This window comes from Bos mutus, chromosome 10 (assembly GCF_027580195.1).
Source record: "Bos mutus isolate GX-2022 chromosome 10, NWIPB_WYAK_1.1, whole genome shotgun sequence".
In the NCBI taxonomy this organism is placed as follows: domain Eukaryota; kingdom Metazoa; phylum Chordata; class Mammalia; order Artiodactyla; family Bovidae; genus Bos; species Bos mutus.
The window spans coordinates 6340606-6357190 of NC_091626.1; the positions used below are offsets into that span (position 1 = coordinate 6340606).

A 16585-nucleotide genomic window follows, 5' to 3' on the forward strand; every position below is an offset into this window, starting at 1 on the left:
AAGCATCACTACGAACAAAGCTAGTGGAGGTGATGGAATTCCAGTTGAGCTATTTAAAATCCTGAATGATGATGCTGTGAAAGTGCTGCACTCAATATACCAGCATATTTGGAAAACTCAGCAGTGGCCACAGGACTGGAAAAGGTCAGTTTTCATTCCAATCCCAAAGAAAGGCAATGCCAAAGAATGCTCAAACTATCGCACAACTGCACTTATCTCACATGCTAGCAAAGTAATGGTCAAAATTCTCCAAACCAGGCTTCAACAGTACATGAATTGTGAACTTCCAGATGTTCAAGCTGAATTTAGAAAAGGCAAAGGAAGTAGAGATCAAATTGCCAACATCTGTTGGATCATAGAAAAAGAGAGTTCCAGAACAACATCTACTTCTGCTTCACTGACTACGCCAAAGCCTTTGACTGTGTGGATCATAACAAGCGTGGAAAATTCTTCAAGAGATGGGAATACCAGACCACCTTATATGCCTCCTGAGATATCTGTAGGCAGGTCAAGAAGCAACATTTAGAACTGGACATGGAACAACAGACTGGTTCCAAATTGGGAAAGGAGTATGTCTTGTCTGTATATCGTCACCCTGCTTATTTAACTTATATGCAGAGTCCATCGTGTGAAATGCCAAGCTGGATAAAGCACAAGGTGGAATCAAGATTTCCAGGAGAAATATCAATAACCTCAGATACATAGATGACACTATCCTTATGGCAGAAAGTGAAGAACTAAAGAGCCTCTTGATGAAAGTGAAAGAGAGTGAAAAAGTTGGCCTAAAACTCAACATTCAGAAAATGAAGATCATGGCATCTGGTCCCATCACTTCATGGCAAATAGATGGGGAAACAATTGAAACAGTGAGACTTTCTTTTCTTGGAAGAAAAGCTATGACCAACCTAGACAGCATATTAAAAAGCAGAGAGATTATTTTGACAACAAAGGTCCGTCTAGTCAAGGCTGTGGTTTTTCCAGTGGTCATGTATGGATGTGAGAGGTGGGACCATAGAGAAGGCTGAGCACTGAAGAATTGATGCTTTTGAACTGTAGTGTTGGAGAAGACTCTTGAAAGTCCCTTGGACTGCAAGGAGATCCAACCAGTCCATCCTAAAGGAAATCAGTCCGGAATATTCATTGGAAGGACTGATGCTGAAGCTGAAACTCCAATACCCTGGCCACCTGATGTGAAGAACTGACTCATTTGAAAGACCCTGATGCTGGGAAAGATTGAAGGCGGAGAAGGGGAGGACAGAGGATGAGATGGTTGGATGGCATCACTGACTCAATGGACATGAGTTTGGGTAAACTCTGGGAGTTGGAGATGGACGGGGAGGTCTGGCGTGCTGAAGTCCACGGGGTCGCAAAGAGTTGGACATGACTGAGCGACCATATATACATACACACATGTATATGTGTGTATATATAGTACATACATATACACACATACACATATATATGTGAAAAGATTCAAAAAAGATTTACCTTAACCTCCTATGTATTTGGGTCTATTCCATGCTGTTAAATTTTTTTTTAGGTAACAACTCAGCAGTTTCCTTGATGCCCAACTGGGGTTACAACCTATAGTTTGAAGACCATTAAACTGGAGTATTTCAAGCTCTTAACTAACAGAGAATTATGTAGAATTATGTAGGTCCGTACCTGGGGGTTAAAAAAAACAACCAAGCAAGCACATTTGTCATAATATTTTAATACTTTTCCACTTTTAAATACTGGTTTTAATTTTGTGATTGTAACATGGAAGATCCAACTTTATTATTTTTTTAAAAACATCATCAGGATCATAAAGCTATTTAGAATAGTTACACTCTACACACTCCCAAGGTACGTAAAATGATTATGTTTTGAGTTTGTAGATGAACAATGACAATAATCGAAATACAGTCTGTACAACTTCTGGATGAATACTGGTGAAAAGTGTTTAACTGGACAACAACTAATAAGTTTAAAGATAACAAGCACAATTTCACAAGAGAACCAGCTCAGCCCAACTAAAATTTTCTCAATAGCAATGGACACTGATGTTGTAGAGGAGTACAAATTAGTTGATGAAACTGAAGAAATGGGAACCTCATTCCTCCTTTTCCTTCTTTTGTATTCTGACATCCCTCCCAGTCACCGCCCTCCTTGGTCTGGCTCCCCCTGTGGCGAACCCAAATCAAGAGCTGCTGTGACATACCCTCCACCTCAAAATCAGGACTCCTGAATTGCAAGTGGAACAGTGTGCTCTCCTGAACTGTACAGTGGGGACTCAGGGACAAAACCCCTCATCGCCAGTCCTGTTCATGCTTCTATCACAGCACAAAAGAGCAACTGAGTAGGAAAGAGTTAAATCTTTTCTTTTTTTTTTTGGCTTGGGGAAGAGAAGTAGGAAATAACTGTAGAAAAGAAAATATCATGTATATTCAGCATGTTGGAATTAGCCATACGGAAATAATTCTAGAGGGTCTGAATGTTGTCTAAAGGGCTAGTACAGCTCCAAATTTTGATTTCTTTTAAACATCCTTCGTATTCCCTAACTCATTTTCTAAATCTGGTTGGGCAGGATTAACCCTAGTGAAGTTCCAGTGCAATTATCTGAGGATAAAATGTATCTTTTTCTTTTCTTTAATACAAATATTTTTAGTTTAATCATTTTATTTACAGAATAAATTGCAAAAGTATATCATTAACATTTAGTGCAAATGCAACTAGTGAAGATTTAGACACTGCTCTGTAAACTGTCCATACCTTTGTAAAATAAAGCTATCCAATTTAGTCATGATAGTTATCAGAAATGGCAAACAGAGAAACATTTATAGTGGGCATATAGAATATTTTAGAAGATTCCCATCAGTGGCTATGGTGAATAACCCTTCCCTCCCCAACCCTCCCATCCCAACTGCAGAACTGATTGTAAAATAAAATACACATTTGAGGTATAAATTTTTCTTTCTTAAACATCATGATAAAAAATGTTAACGGTGATGTAGTAAACTGATAAGATAATTTGTTTTATTTGCCTTAACTAGCACTACCACCATATAGGCACTTCTCCACATAGTCAAATTATGAACGGCATTTTTCTGTAATAAGGCATATTCCATGCACATCATTTAGAGAAAGGTAAATTAAAAAATAGAAAAGATTTATGGAGCATGAAATCTGCGTGCATGTAATGTGAGCATATGCTTTATATGTATTTTTCTCTCTGTACAGAATAATAAATACCACTATATTTGATGCAAGTAATTAACTTCCAGGATTGTGTATATTAAGTGATCAGACTAATCCCATCATTAAGTTATCACCTTGCATTTATCATTAAGACTCCATTACCATGTATGAAATATATACAGGACATGTTCCACATGACATGACTTTCTGCTTTACAAAATGGGTCTGGTTTCTGTGTTTCTATAGAGATGAACAAGTCAGCAAAGCATCTACAAAATGCCTCTGATTTGTGTAAGCACACTTGTGTATAAACAAAATGAAGGTTCTGAAGTGGGCAGTCATTTCCACTTCAGTGAGTTCCATTCCCTGCCTCAACTCCATGTGTCAAGGTTTTCAAAGAGGGAGGCCTAAAACTAAAAAAGGTATTTTACATTTAACTTCTTACAGCAACTAAAGAAAGAATTTCAGTTCGAATCACTCGGACTTCTTTTCTGCCCTGCTAAAGTTTCTGATCAAGAGGCAAACAGGAGTGACACCCACATTTTCTATGCCTATCTTGTAACATAGCTTTTAAACCAACCCAAATTAGAATGAAAAAACATACGTTACTGAATACTAGAAATACTGGATCAAATGCCAAACAGTGAGATTTGCTGGAACAATACCGTATGCCCTCTCACGTGTGTCAGGAAAACATGACATCATTTTATTCTGACCGTTTTACCAGAAAGTAGTTTATACCTAGTAAGGTTGTACAGGTGTTTCTGTTTGGAGGCAGACAGAACCAATTCAGGAATTACCAAATTGTGTTTGTAATAAACTGAAAAAAATCTGTAGCACACAGTACACAACTAAAAATACAATAGAAATATAAAGGTATCTGGAGAAAAAATAAAGCTTTTCACTCTTTCTCCATCAGAACCAAGGTTCTTCATGGGAGTAAGACTATAGAAAAGGCGAAATCACACGTTATTGACAGCCCTCAGTTATTAAGAGACACTGTACATAACAACATGAATTATTATAGAAATCAGCAGCAACGAATTCTATGATTATACAAAGCAAAAAAGTCAAAAAATTCCAGACACAGACTTGACTGTGGGCCTAAAAACAGAACCCCATCCAGGCACCTGGCGCACAGAAAGCGCGTGCCCACGTGCGTCCAACTTGTGTGCTTCTCTTCTGCGCACGGAGCCTGATAACAACTGAGGGTCTCAGGCCGAACCACAGAAAATTAAAAATTCTGAAAAAGTTTCCAAAAATTAAAGCATCAATTCCTAGTTGTGATTCAAAGTTGATTTTTTTTTTCTCTCTTTTAGGAGCAAGCAAATAAAAATATAGCCATATACATGTAATTTTACATGTATTTATAGTTATATGCTGAGCAAGGAGATCTAGCAGAAGACAGCTAGTGTTAAGATGTTCAGCTTTGCTATTGCGGTATTTCTTCATTTTTTAACACAAGGCCAAGGTGTTGGGCCACATACAAGGCTATAGATCCTATGTTCCAGCTTAGAGCATTCAATTTTGTTTTTTAATTTTTTTCCTCCAACATGGAATGTCACACAGCCTTGCTTCAGTCACTGTAGAAAAGAAAATAACAAGTAAAACATTCAGTACTATTATGACCACTGACACCTGTGGGACTACCAGAACAGACTTCTCCTTCCTTCTGAATCCATGGCATGCACAGAATCTCTACTGAAGTTTTACATTTTACAGATTTTTCACCTTAAGGAATATAAAATTATTAACTTTACCTATTTGAAACGTATCATGAGAAAAGAAGGCATAAGAAATCTTGTGAAGGCTAGAAAAAATGAAGACAGACAATGTGCTACAGGAAGTGAAAAGGGAATCAAGCAGAGGTCTCTGGATCTGCACCTCACAGACTGGAACTTCCTTTGTCTTAGTGTTCAATACAAACTGTGCTAGACAGTATCAAGAATTTACTTAGGCTATGGGAAAGAGGCCTGCCTTATCTTAAGAGATACCTTGTCAAATGAGTTTAAGAGTTCTAAGTTTTAAATATCTTTGGGCCTCACTAACTCTTTATGGACACTATTGAAAGTTACTATTTCTCCATCATCAAAGTAATAATGGTAGCTTTCCTAAGGTTTCAATGCTAGGATCCAGTTCACACATACATCTCCCAAAATTATTATGAAACAAACTGTTACTTTAGGTAAATGAAGATTTAATGTAGGTAAATGAAAATCTGATTTTCTGTCAGAAAGAAGCTCAATCTGGACTCAAAGAGTCCAGTTCTGTCTTTACACACACACATACACTGTATAAGATATTCTAAAAATAGTGCCTTTAGATAGTACACTTATGCTTTAAGAGAGTCCTTCAAAGGTCAGACTTTGTCCCAAACACTAACCATTCAGAGAAGACCAGTACCTGTTTAACATTTTCATGTAACCTATTTTCCTGGGAAAAGCTACATATCTGGGACTTCAATACAATAATCCCTGTGTTGGTGTCTGAAAGTAAATTAAGCCTATTTTAAAACAGAAGTAACACAATATAAACAGAATCAGAAATCAGACGTAATTATAGAAGTAGTTCTCAACTGGATGAAAAGATGCTAGAACTCATGTGTAACAAGAGGACTATAATTTTTTTTTGGCCTTGCCACGTGGCTTGTGGAAGCTCAGTTCCCGGACCAGGGGCTGAACCTGGGCCAGGGCAGTGAGAGCCTAGAATCCTAACCACTAGGCCAGCAGGGAACTCCCAAGAGGACTATAATTTAAATTGCACTGGGAGAATATTTCTCACCTATCGAGTTGGAAAAAATCAGAAAGGTTTATTTCCTACATTGTGTGAGTGTCAGAGAAATAGTACTCCCGACATGTTAGTGCTGGTGAGATGGTAAATTAATACAACGTCTACAGAGGGCACTACCTGAATTACAAATGCACAAGACCTCTGAAGTGCCAGCAGTGCCACGGCTAGTAATTTATTCACAAACTAAATGACACATGGGTATGACTGCAATACTGTTTGCTCCAGCAAAAGCTAGAAGCAACTTTAACATCTGCAAGTGGAGAACTGGTTAGATAAATTTATGTGCATCCATACAATGGGATTCTACACAGCCATAAAAAAAAGAATAAAGCAGCTCTGCACCAATGTGGAAAGACCTTCAAGATAAAGCGTAAGAAAAGCAAGATGCAGAATCCACTTACAGTATGCAGCCTTTTACCAGTAACAGTAAAGGTGTATGTACGGCAGGAATATACTTGTATTGGCTTATTGAAGTGAAAATAAAACACTTCTGGAAAAACACAAAAAACTACCAGTAGCAGCTATACACTTTGGTATGTGGGGTATGCGGCAGTGGTGCAAAACTGGGTGATTAGGAGATAGGGGATAAATTTTACTGTGCATCTTTTCAAACTTTTGACTTCTGAACCATGTTAACATACCACTTATTAAAAAAAAAAAAAAAAAGATTTCAGTGCCTAGCACAAAGATATTCAGTGCAGCATCATTTGACAATAAAAATATGGAACCAGCCAGACATTAACATGGGCCAGTGCTTAATAAATTTTACAACATTTATACAACAGATGTTAAAAGAATGATATAGTTTTATATATCTTTCTATGTACTAATAGTCAAGATATATTAAATAGAAAAAGCAAGCTGCAAGACAATACTTTGGGGAAAAAAATCAAAGATATATGTCAGTACATACATATAAGCCTGGAAGAATATACAAAAACCTAAAACTATTTTCTGGGAAGGGAAAAATAAGGGAAATTGTACTTACTTATTATGTCTGCAAGAGCCATGTTAATCAAATAAAGTTTAAAAAAAGGATAAAATACATTTTCCAGTACCTGTTAATACTAGAACAAAATAGGTTTTCCTGCAGTTTTTTCTTGTACGTAAGAAGTAAAACGCTTTAGAAACTTTGGATATTCTCGCTTTGCCACTGCCCGTAACACTGAGGCTGGGGCCCATCCTCCAGGGTTTACTGTGAGACAAAGGAAAATGCAAACTGTTAAGGTAGTTCCCCAAACATGTGTAAAGCACTCATTTTGTTCTTCTGCTTTAAAAAAATATTCCTCACAATAAAACAGCACCTCTTAAAAAGTCTTGACCACTCAGTCCTTAGTACTGTACCAACCACCAGATGAGAACAGATAACAAACTAGAAAGCATTTATTACTGTTCTAAAATGTTCTTGGTTTCCTGAACTATATGCAAATACTAGTACAAGCAGCACTTCAGCTTACTAAAGGCAGATTTATTCATTAAACTCTATTATAATCAAATAGTAACTTGCTCAGGCATAACTGTCTCTGTAAACATACCAGCAATGATGGTTCTGTATAAAGAAGGTTTGAACATTTGATTAGAGGGACTCTAGTTTACTGCAGGTAGGAAATGGGTGGAATGAGGAACCATTAAAAGTGATGAACAGGGTTGTCCAGCCCTAGGCCAGTGTGAAATAAATATATCACTGCTGCTGCTAAGTTGCTTCAGTCATGCCCGACTTTTTGCGACTAGCAGCTACTAAAGGACAAGGGAACAAAGATTTAGAAAACTAAAAAGTCTGACAATAAGAAAAAGAACTATTCACCTGAAACTAGCATAATATTTTACATCAACTATATTTTACAAAAACCCAAAATTATAAAGTAAAAAAGAAGAAAACAATAATTTCCAGTAATCCAACAATCAAGCAACAAGTCAGTATTAGCATTTCAACTTTTCATATGTACATATTTTCTTCTTTTAACATTTACTGAAATGGTATTTTATATGCTTTTTCTCACCCCACTTAACTTTAAGTTATAAACATCTTTCTAAGTCACTAAATGGTCTTTGAAAATTTGGGTAAAAAAGAAGTGTTTATTTCTTTTCTCACTGTTGCTTATATTCCTAATTACACAAATATTCTATAAGACATGTATCTAATACAATGGTTCTTACAACTGTACATGTAATAGTGATCTAAAGATGAAGTTTACAAATTTACCTTTCCAGCCCCAGCTTCAGAAATTCTGATACAGTAATTATTCAGACATGTATATTTTGAAAGAGTCCCAATAATTTTGATATATATCTTTCCAAATTAAAAATTACTAAATCTAATGGATAAAAACTAAAATGACATTGGTAAATGGTATTTGTCCAAACTGTCAGTTATCATGTAGATCATAATAAAAACATCCATATGACCAAACACCAAAAACAAAATACATACCATTGGCCACGTATGTAATCTTGCATAGAATGTTGTCCCTGCTAATCTCCTGGTTTCCCTCTGGGGGGCTCACCAAGGTCTGACAAATCATAGCAACGTTTATTTTGGCACGGACACATCGATTGTTTAGCTGCCAAAAGAAAAAATACCACCACCAGTGTAGTAGATATCCAGTATTTTGTAACCTCTTCTGGTCTAATTCTACATTAAGTTCACCAAAACTATAACTCATCATCTCCAACAAAATCTTATATACACCAATAAAGGACACATACCAATGTCTGAATGCTGGGGGACAGCAACTGTGGGGTGTGGGGTTGAATTTACTTGAATGGATTAAAGGTTGCATTGTCACAAAGCTAGAAAAAAAATTTGTGTATGAAAGATGGTAATAGTCTTGCATTGAATATAAATAATACTCCAAGCATGTGAAGATGTGATCATTTGTGATGTTACTTATTAAAGAAAAAAAGTATATATATTAATACATCTTTTGGAGTATTGGAAAGGAAAGTAGTACTCTATATTCTTTATCATATCACTTTTCGTAAGTACTGAATATACTCCTGTTCATTTTTCTATGTTCTGTTTTACAGCCTTAAGAAGTGTTTCAAACATTTCTGAATGTACACAATAAGAGTAAATGCCCTGCATGGTGTGATGCTGTATTACACAGGAAACTGTGTGCAGACATTAAACTGTCTCTTGAAAAAAAAAAAAGAATAGATGCCAAGCTGATTTGACATCAGGAACGTTTCCCCTCCTCCTAAGTAGTAAAAGTAGCTAAAACGAGATAGAAACCACAGAGGCTTTGCCTGCAGTTGATCATGGCTTGAGGTAACTATGAGAAGTAGCCTACCTAGTGACCCATCCAGCTGCATCATCGACCCTCAAGAGGAAAGGAAAACAGTCCTGCTGGGATGTTCATGGCATGACTGTTGCTCTCAGGTAACACTACTAGCTGTACTCTTCTAAGAAGTCAACTTTAATAAAAATTTAAGAAGCATTATCAAATCTTTATGTGTGGTGTGTGCTGATCAATTTTGCCCTGTGCTGTGTTGTATATTTAACTTCATAGTATACAATTATAACATGTTTATACACTGTACTTACAGGAGCACTGCTGTGATCTACAGAAAAATTACAAACTATCCAAGTCTCCGGGTCATTTTCATTCAAAGCTGGTATCTTTCGAATGGCAGACAGATATAAGACATCCCGCTGAGAAGCTGGCCACACTCTCTGTGGAAGAAGTACAAATATTTTGAAAGTCTGAACTCCGTTTTTCGTTTTCTTTTTGGCTGCACCACCCACTCCAGTTTTCTTGGGCTTCCCTGGTAGCTCAGTTGGTAAAGAATCCGGCTGCAATGCGGGAGGCCTGGGTTGGATCCCTGGGTTGGGAAGACCCCCTGAAGAAGGGAAAGGCTACCTACTCCAGTATTCTGGCCTGGAGAATCCCATGGACTGTATAGTCCATGGGGTCGCAGAGAGTCGGCCACGACTGAGCACCTTTCCCTTTCACACAGCATGCAGCATCTTAGTTCATCAACGAGGGATCGAACCTGCACCCCCTTCAGTGGAAGAGCGGAGTTTTAACCACTGGACTGTCAAGGGAAGTCCTAAAACTTTGAACTACTTTTTATTTACATTTAATATGGAACTAACAAAGAAACAAATGTAAGACTAGTAAAATGTTTTAGTAGAAGGTAATATCTGTCAGATTTTAAATGGAAAGCACCCACACCAAAGGATTTGATTATGAAAACTGAGTTAATGACTTTGCAGAATACACCAAAAGAATAACATTCTGCTATTTACAGTTCTCTTTAAATTTGGTAACATATACGTAACATAAAATGCTTTAATTTTTAAGTGTACAATATTTTTTATTTCTGGAAAACTAAAACTAAAGATTATTAAAGTAATGTATTTTATATATAACACACTTTAAGTTACAATTGTAGTTAGTTTTCCAGAAATAATCCTAATATGACCTATATATTGCTGGGAGAAATATCAATAACCTCAGATATACAGATGACACCACCTTTATGGCAGAAAGTGAAGAGGAACTCAAAAGCCTCTTGATGAAAGTGAAAGGGGAGAGTGAAAAAGTTGGCTTAAAGCTCAACATTCAGAAAACGAAGATCATGGCATCCGGTCCCATCACTTCACGCGAAATAGATGGGGAAACAGTGGAAACAGTGTCAGACTTTATTTTTCTGGGCTCCCAAATCACTGCAGATGGTGACTGCAGCCATGAAATTAAAAGACGCTTACTCCTTGGAAGGAAAGTTATGACCAACCAAGATAGCATATTCAAAAGCAGAGACATTACTTTGCCAACAAAGGTTCGTCTAGTCAAGGCTATGGTTTTTCCAGTGGTCATGTATGGATGTGAGAGTTGGACTGTGAAGAAGGCTGAGCGCCGAAGAATTGATGCTTTTGAACTGTGGTGTTGTAGAAGACTCTTGAGAGTCCCTTGGACTGCAAGGAGATCCAACCAGTCCATTCTGAAGGAGATCAGTCCTGGGATTTCTTTGGAAGGAATGATGCTAAAGCTGAAACTCCAGTACTTTGGCCACCTCATGCGAAGAGTTGATTCATTGGAAAAGACCCTGATGCTGGGAGGGATTGAGGGCAGGAGGAGAAGGGGACAACAGAGGATGAGATGGCTGGATGGCATCGCTGACTCGATGGACGTGAGTCTGGGTGAACTCCGGGAGTTGGTGATGGACAGGGAGGCCTGGCGTGCTGCGATTCATGGGGTCGCAAAGAGTCAGACACGACTGAGCGACTAATCTGATCTGATTCCTCCCCTCCATCTACTACTTAACAAGTAAAATAATTTCTGCAGCCCATTTTCCAGGATCAATTATCTTTAGAAAATAAGAGCCTTCTGATTCTAAATGCTGCTAAGTCACTTCAGTCGTGTCCGACTCTGTGTGACCCCATAGACGGCAGCCCACCAGGCTCCCCCGTCCCTGGGATTCTCCAGGCAAGAACACTGGAGTGGGTTGCCATTTCCTTCTCCAACACATGAAAGTGAAAAGTGAAAGTGAAGTCGCTCAGTCGTGTCCGACTCTTAGCAACCCCATGGACTGCAGGCTACCAGGCCCCTCCATCCATGGGATTTCCCAGGCAAGAGTACTGGAGTGGGGTGCCATTGCCTTCTCCGATTCTAAATGACTGGTCATTTATTTTCACTGCAAATTACAGAGCGACTAATATTTTAAAGTCTAATAAATTTCAGACTCTACTTTAAACCCCCTAAATCAGTAAGTTAAAACAGAATCTTGTTATGCCTTTCTTGAGTAGCTGTCATGTAAATGAAGCCTAAGTCAGAGTCATTAAACATTACATGCCTCAGATAACAAGACTAACTCAAGAAATACATAACAAAACTGAAAATATTATCAAATATTCAACTCAATTAAAAATTATTTTAAAAAGAAAAATGAAGTACTTACTGAATCATCATGTTTCTTATATAACGTACTAAACTGCTTTTGGTGGATCTCTCCAAAATTTTAATTTATTATTGTTTATTCAACATAATATTTGGCAATGTTAAGAATGGAAATAGAGCAGAATAAGTTAAGAGAAATATTCTCTAATTTAAATATTTAGATTAACAGAGGAAGAAATGAAGTGAAAGCAAACCAATTTAAATGACAATGTTTCTTTGTGTTCTGGGGCATGACCAACAACCTCTCAATAGCTGATGCTCAGAAATTTTTCCCTTATGTCAGATAATCCATTTAGATCATGTTCACTTTTGAGTCTTAACACAGACTAATAACATACTTTCCATTTTCTATTACTGTTGCAGGAAACCGATTCATATTTGGTTACTCATTTATTTCCTCTAGAGACTAGATACTAGAAAAACATTTAAATAGATTTGAGTACTTTCTTCTCCAGACTTACTATATACCTTCTTCAACCATGTTTTGGATATTTTTCAGGTTTGTATCTGCACCCATTTCTGCTTTAAAGCAGAAACGTTTAAATAATCTGATTTACTTTTCGAATACATGAAATTCGTGATTAATAAAGTCTTTGAATCTTTTTGTGCAACTTAATTTCCTGCCAAATTTTACTTTAGAGAGTATTTTATATGTCTCTGTTCAAACTACGCTGGAATCCTTTTGGGATTAAAAGATATTTACCTTGTGCGTTTGATAAATGATGATTGCATTATCAGCTAATGTTTCCACCACATGAAAGTTTTCTATAGTTGCTGCAATGAAGAGAAAATGTTAGTAGTCAAAAAAATGTATTACCGTTTCCTAGTATGTGACTAATTCACTTACATTACGAATGGACATTATAGTAAAATGAACAGGATCTTGTTCTACTGAGGCTACATCCACATGGAAGGGAGTTTATATTTATTTAGTATTAGGGGTTATAGATGGTGGCAATGAGATCTAATCACCAGGAAACCTCATTTTCTTTGGCCCAGTATCCAGCTCCCACTGCAAGAACACAGTTCTAATCATGGCTTCATTACTAGCGCACAAATTATTCCCTAACACCATGACCCCTTCCCTCCCTATCATCCTTAATTTATTGAAGCTGAATAAGCTGTTCACCAAGGTTCAGGTGACTATGTTTGTAAGCCTGAGGAGAACACACCCCCCTCCACCGACACCACTCCCCCCACAGCCCCCCTTAATCTACAATTTATGACGTAAACAAAGCAGTATAGAAAAAAAAGAAGATGATAAAATAGAAACCTTTTATTTTAGCCTTGGCTTTTCCACTAACTAGTTCTGTGGTCTTTAACGTGTCACTTAGGCTATCTGAATTTTACTTTATTACCTACCTATCACACAGGACTGTAGTGGATTAAATGCTGTAATTCACTGAGAAGCATTTTGTACAATGAAAAGCTCAGGTACTATCAGTCCCCTGTATGATTCTCCAGATAGTTTTTTTAACTATCTGGAGTTTTTATGACTTTGTAAACTACAGCTCAGACGAAGAAAACCAGGTTAGATTTGGTATTCAATTTAAAATTAAAAACTATCAAAATATAATAATGGCAGCTTACTTTCCCAATCATTGCGAACATCAACATTCCAGAAGTAATTGCAGACCTCGTGTCCTGTAACGCCTTTAACTGCATGGGTAGCTTTCAAAGGATCCAGAACAATCCCATTTTCTTCTACTTCTCTTCTATATACCTAGAGGATATATTTTAAAATATGTTTGAAAAACACTTATGGAACATAAATATTCTGCCAAAAGAAAAATTAAAATTTCAAATTATTAACAGAGACAATACATAAAAATATTTAAAACTACAATTCCAAAGTATGCATATGTAATGAGTGAGAGCTACGAATACATCAATTTAAATTAGACATTATTTATTGAACATTCTCAAAGACCATTCATCATGGCTAAAAAGGCCAAATACAGCTGGTTAAACATTATCTCCTTAGGGATAATGCTGTATCCCCAGCATCTAGAACAGTATCTGAAACACAGAAGGCACTCAATTATTTGTTGAACTAATGATGGAACGCTAACATCGCATAAAGATCAATGATATCTTGTTTTTAAATACTGAGGTTGCATGCCTTAAGATCTATCTTGCTTTAAATACTGAGACTATATACATAAACTCCTGAACAAAATTAATTACTTCAAAATTACAGAGGATTTGGTACTTTAGACAGCTCTTTAGTAAGTTCTTTTGAAAAACAAACAAGTTATCACAGAGGAAACCAGCTCTGAATTTATGGAGTGCCTATGGAGCCAGACACTGTTAGGCATTTCACCTAATTTCTCTCCAAAGTACCTTTCCTTACATATTTATTTATGTTATTGGGACTGATATTTTTCCAGTAACCAAAACTGGAAACTCTAGACTTTTGATTTCCTCCCTTACATTTCACATAGCTTTTAATCTATTAGTAATCTATAAGACATCCAAAACTTGGCTTTTCTACTATTGTGTATCTTTTTTAGGTATGTTTTCATCACCTTGTACCTGAATCTCCTAAGTAGTTTTCTTGGTCTCTAGTTGCATATCCCTACGAGCCTAGTCCTTCTAAAATGTCACTCTGTATACAATGGCTAGCTCACTGCTACAGACAGTAACACATTTTGCTTAGTGGGTTATTTTATAACCCCATAAACCAGCCCCAATGACTCTCTCTAAAGTTGCAGGAGCACTTCTTCTCTACCACTCACTTCAGGTGAAGGACCTCCACCTAGACAGAGACTCCTGGCTTCTCTAGCCTTTCACTTCCCCCTCCTTGGAGGGGGGAAACAGGGACACCTGAAGGTGAACACAGAAGGAGGGCCAGGCAGGCTTGGCTGAACCCCTTCTCCTGTGGGCAGGATGTATGCTGGTCTGCTTTTGGGGCATGCTCTTGTGGGGGAAGGCCTGTGATTACCTAGTTATGTCAGAAATATTATGTTTCATTCTGGGGTAACATATTAGTAAGACCTCATGACAGCTGGTCTTTATTTCTAAATCAGATTGTCAGAATTATAACTAACATCCTGGTCTCTCATTTGCTTATCTCTTCTGATTTCTTAATTTGTTCCCTATTCAGGAGGACAGTAAATTCCAACATTTAATACGTATCTCACTTGTGAGAATAATTCTGGTCAAAAATCTGTACAAAACTCCTGAATATAAATGCCCTCGCCTCACCTTTGTGATAACCTTGTTTCCATTTCTCATCATAGTCCTTGATGTAAAACAATCTGTCTCAAATCTGAGATCCCTTTCAATTTTTCTCCACTATTCACCTGTACTTTTCATTCAATATTATCTGGTAGAGCTAAATAATTGCATCTTTTAAATATCAATATCCTCCTTCCAACCAAAGTTTCAGCTTGGAGGGAGTCTTATTAAATATCTCTTTATCTTTAGCATTGTGCCTTGGGCATAAAGTAATCCAAAATTCAATGATAATGTTGTTGGTTTTCAACTGAACACTCAATCTCTTGTCCCTTGCTCTTACTCTCTTACGCTTAGGGATATGGGCAAGATTAGCTAATCAATGTCCAAAAAAAGAAGCAGTGAGAGAAAGAACAAGAAGTGAGGTACAGACCAAAAAGGGAAAAAAGTTAACACCTGGGCACAACATTCAGTATATTTAAAGAGAGAAATATCCAGAGAGTCATTAGCTAATTGTGACCTGTTCATATCAAAACCCATTTTCTCCAAGGCCAAGGTAAAACAGAAAAATCTGTGTACAGATTTATACTATGATCATAAAAAATTATGTAAAAGCTAAATCAAGAAAGCAAAGAGACATTTTATTTCTCAGTATTTAGAGCTTCTTCAATCATACGTAATAGTTTACTTAAAGGAAAACTGTAAGTGCTATCTTACTTAGATCAATAATAATAATACAGTATGACTGCAAGGGGCTGCAATTAGCCTGCAGGGAATTACCTTCATCTCCCCTTCTTCTACAACCAACTGCCAGTTGGCGTCGCCACCTACATCCTGCAATGAATAGGTCATGTGGTTCTGCACCATCTCTTCAACCTTAAAAAGAAAAACAGAACTGTAAGAATCCACGTCCAATAATCTCTAAAACAGAATGGTATTCAGTTATTTCAGTTCAGAAATGATGTTTTTAGAAAGGTAAGCAACCAAATGCACAAAGGTTAGTAGGTTTTATACAGTGTTGAAGAGTTTTAGTCCACATTCCAGATATCATATCCAGGTTAATGACAGGAAGGAGAAATGTGGGGAAAGAAGGTGCTTCACTCTACTTAACACTGGCCTAATGTCCATCAAGTGACCAAAATATGTGTTTTCTGGAAGAAAGAACTACTCCTTCCTTTCCTACAATATGTATTCTTACAGAGACGTCGTCTTAAAGCATAAAATCATGGAACATTAAGCGTAAAAGGGGCACAAAGAGACCATCTAGTCCAGTGTTTCTGTAGTTAAATACTACACAGAAAGAAAGCTTGTTTGTGTGTCAAGATTTCTCTACAAAAAGAAAATTTTTGTTATTTTATTCAATTCCTCTTTTATCATGAATATAAGCCAACTTAAAAAAATAACCAACTTCTCCATATATCTGATTCCATTTCATTATTCTACATTCTTTCTAAATTTCTAACTAAATTTCTTTTACTAAATTTAAATTGCAACCTCTGCTTTTAACTATCAAATTATCCTGACACATCTTTTATAAA

General features: G+C 36.9%; 1 protein-coding gene across 3 annotated transcripts in view; it reads right to left on the bottom strand.

Moving 5' to 3' along the window:
• Positions 1 to 1694: 1694 nt before the first annotated feature.
• Positions 1695 to 16585, bottom strand: part of CERT1 (ceramide transporter 1) — a 131425-nt gene continuing 116534 nt past the window's right edge. For all 3 annotated transcript variants that reach the window (XM_005890090.3, XM_070377230.1, XM_005890091.2), the window contains 7 exons: positions 15828 to 15923; positions 13461 to 13593; positions 12574 to 12644; positions 9515 to 9643; positions 8402 to 8531; positions 7029 to 7165; positions 1695 to 4763 (listed from right to left, as the gene is read on the bottom strand). In XM_005890090.3, coding sequence (XP_005890152.2) covers positions 7038 to 7165; positions 8402 to 8531; positions 9515 to 9643; positions 12574 to 12644; positions 13461 to 13593; positions 15828 to 15923 — 687 coding nt within the window. In that variant the 3' untranslated portion in view covers positions 1695 to 4763; positions 7029 to 7037. The remainder of the gene's footprint in view (positions 4764 to 7028; positions 7166 to 8401; positions 8532 to 9514; positions 9644 to 12573; positions 12645 to 13460; positions 13594 to 15827; positions 15924 to 16585) is intronic.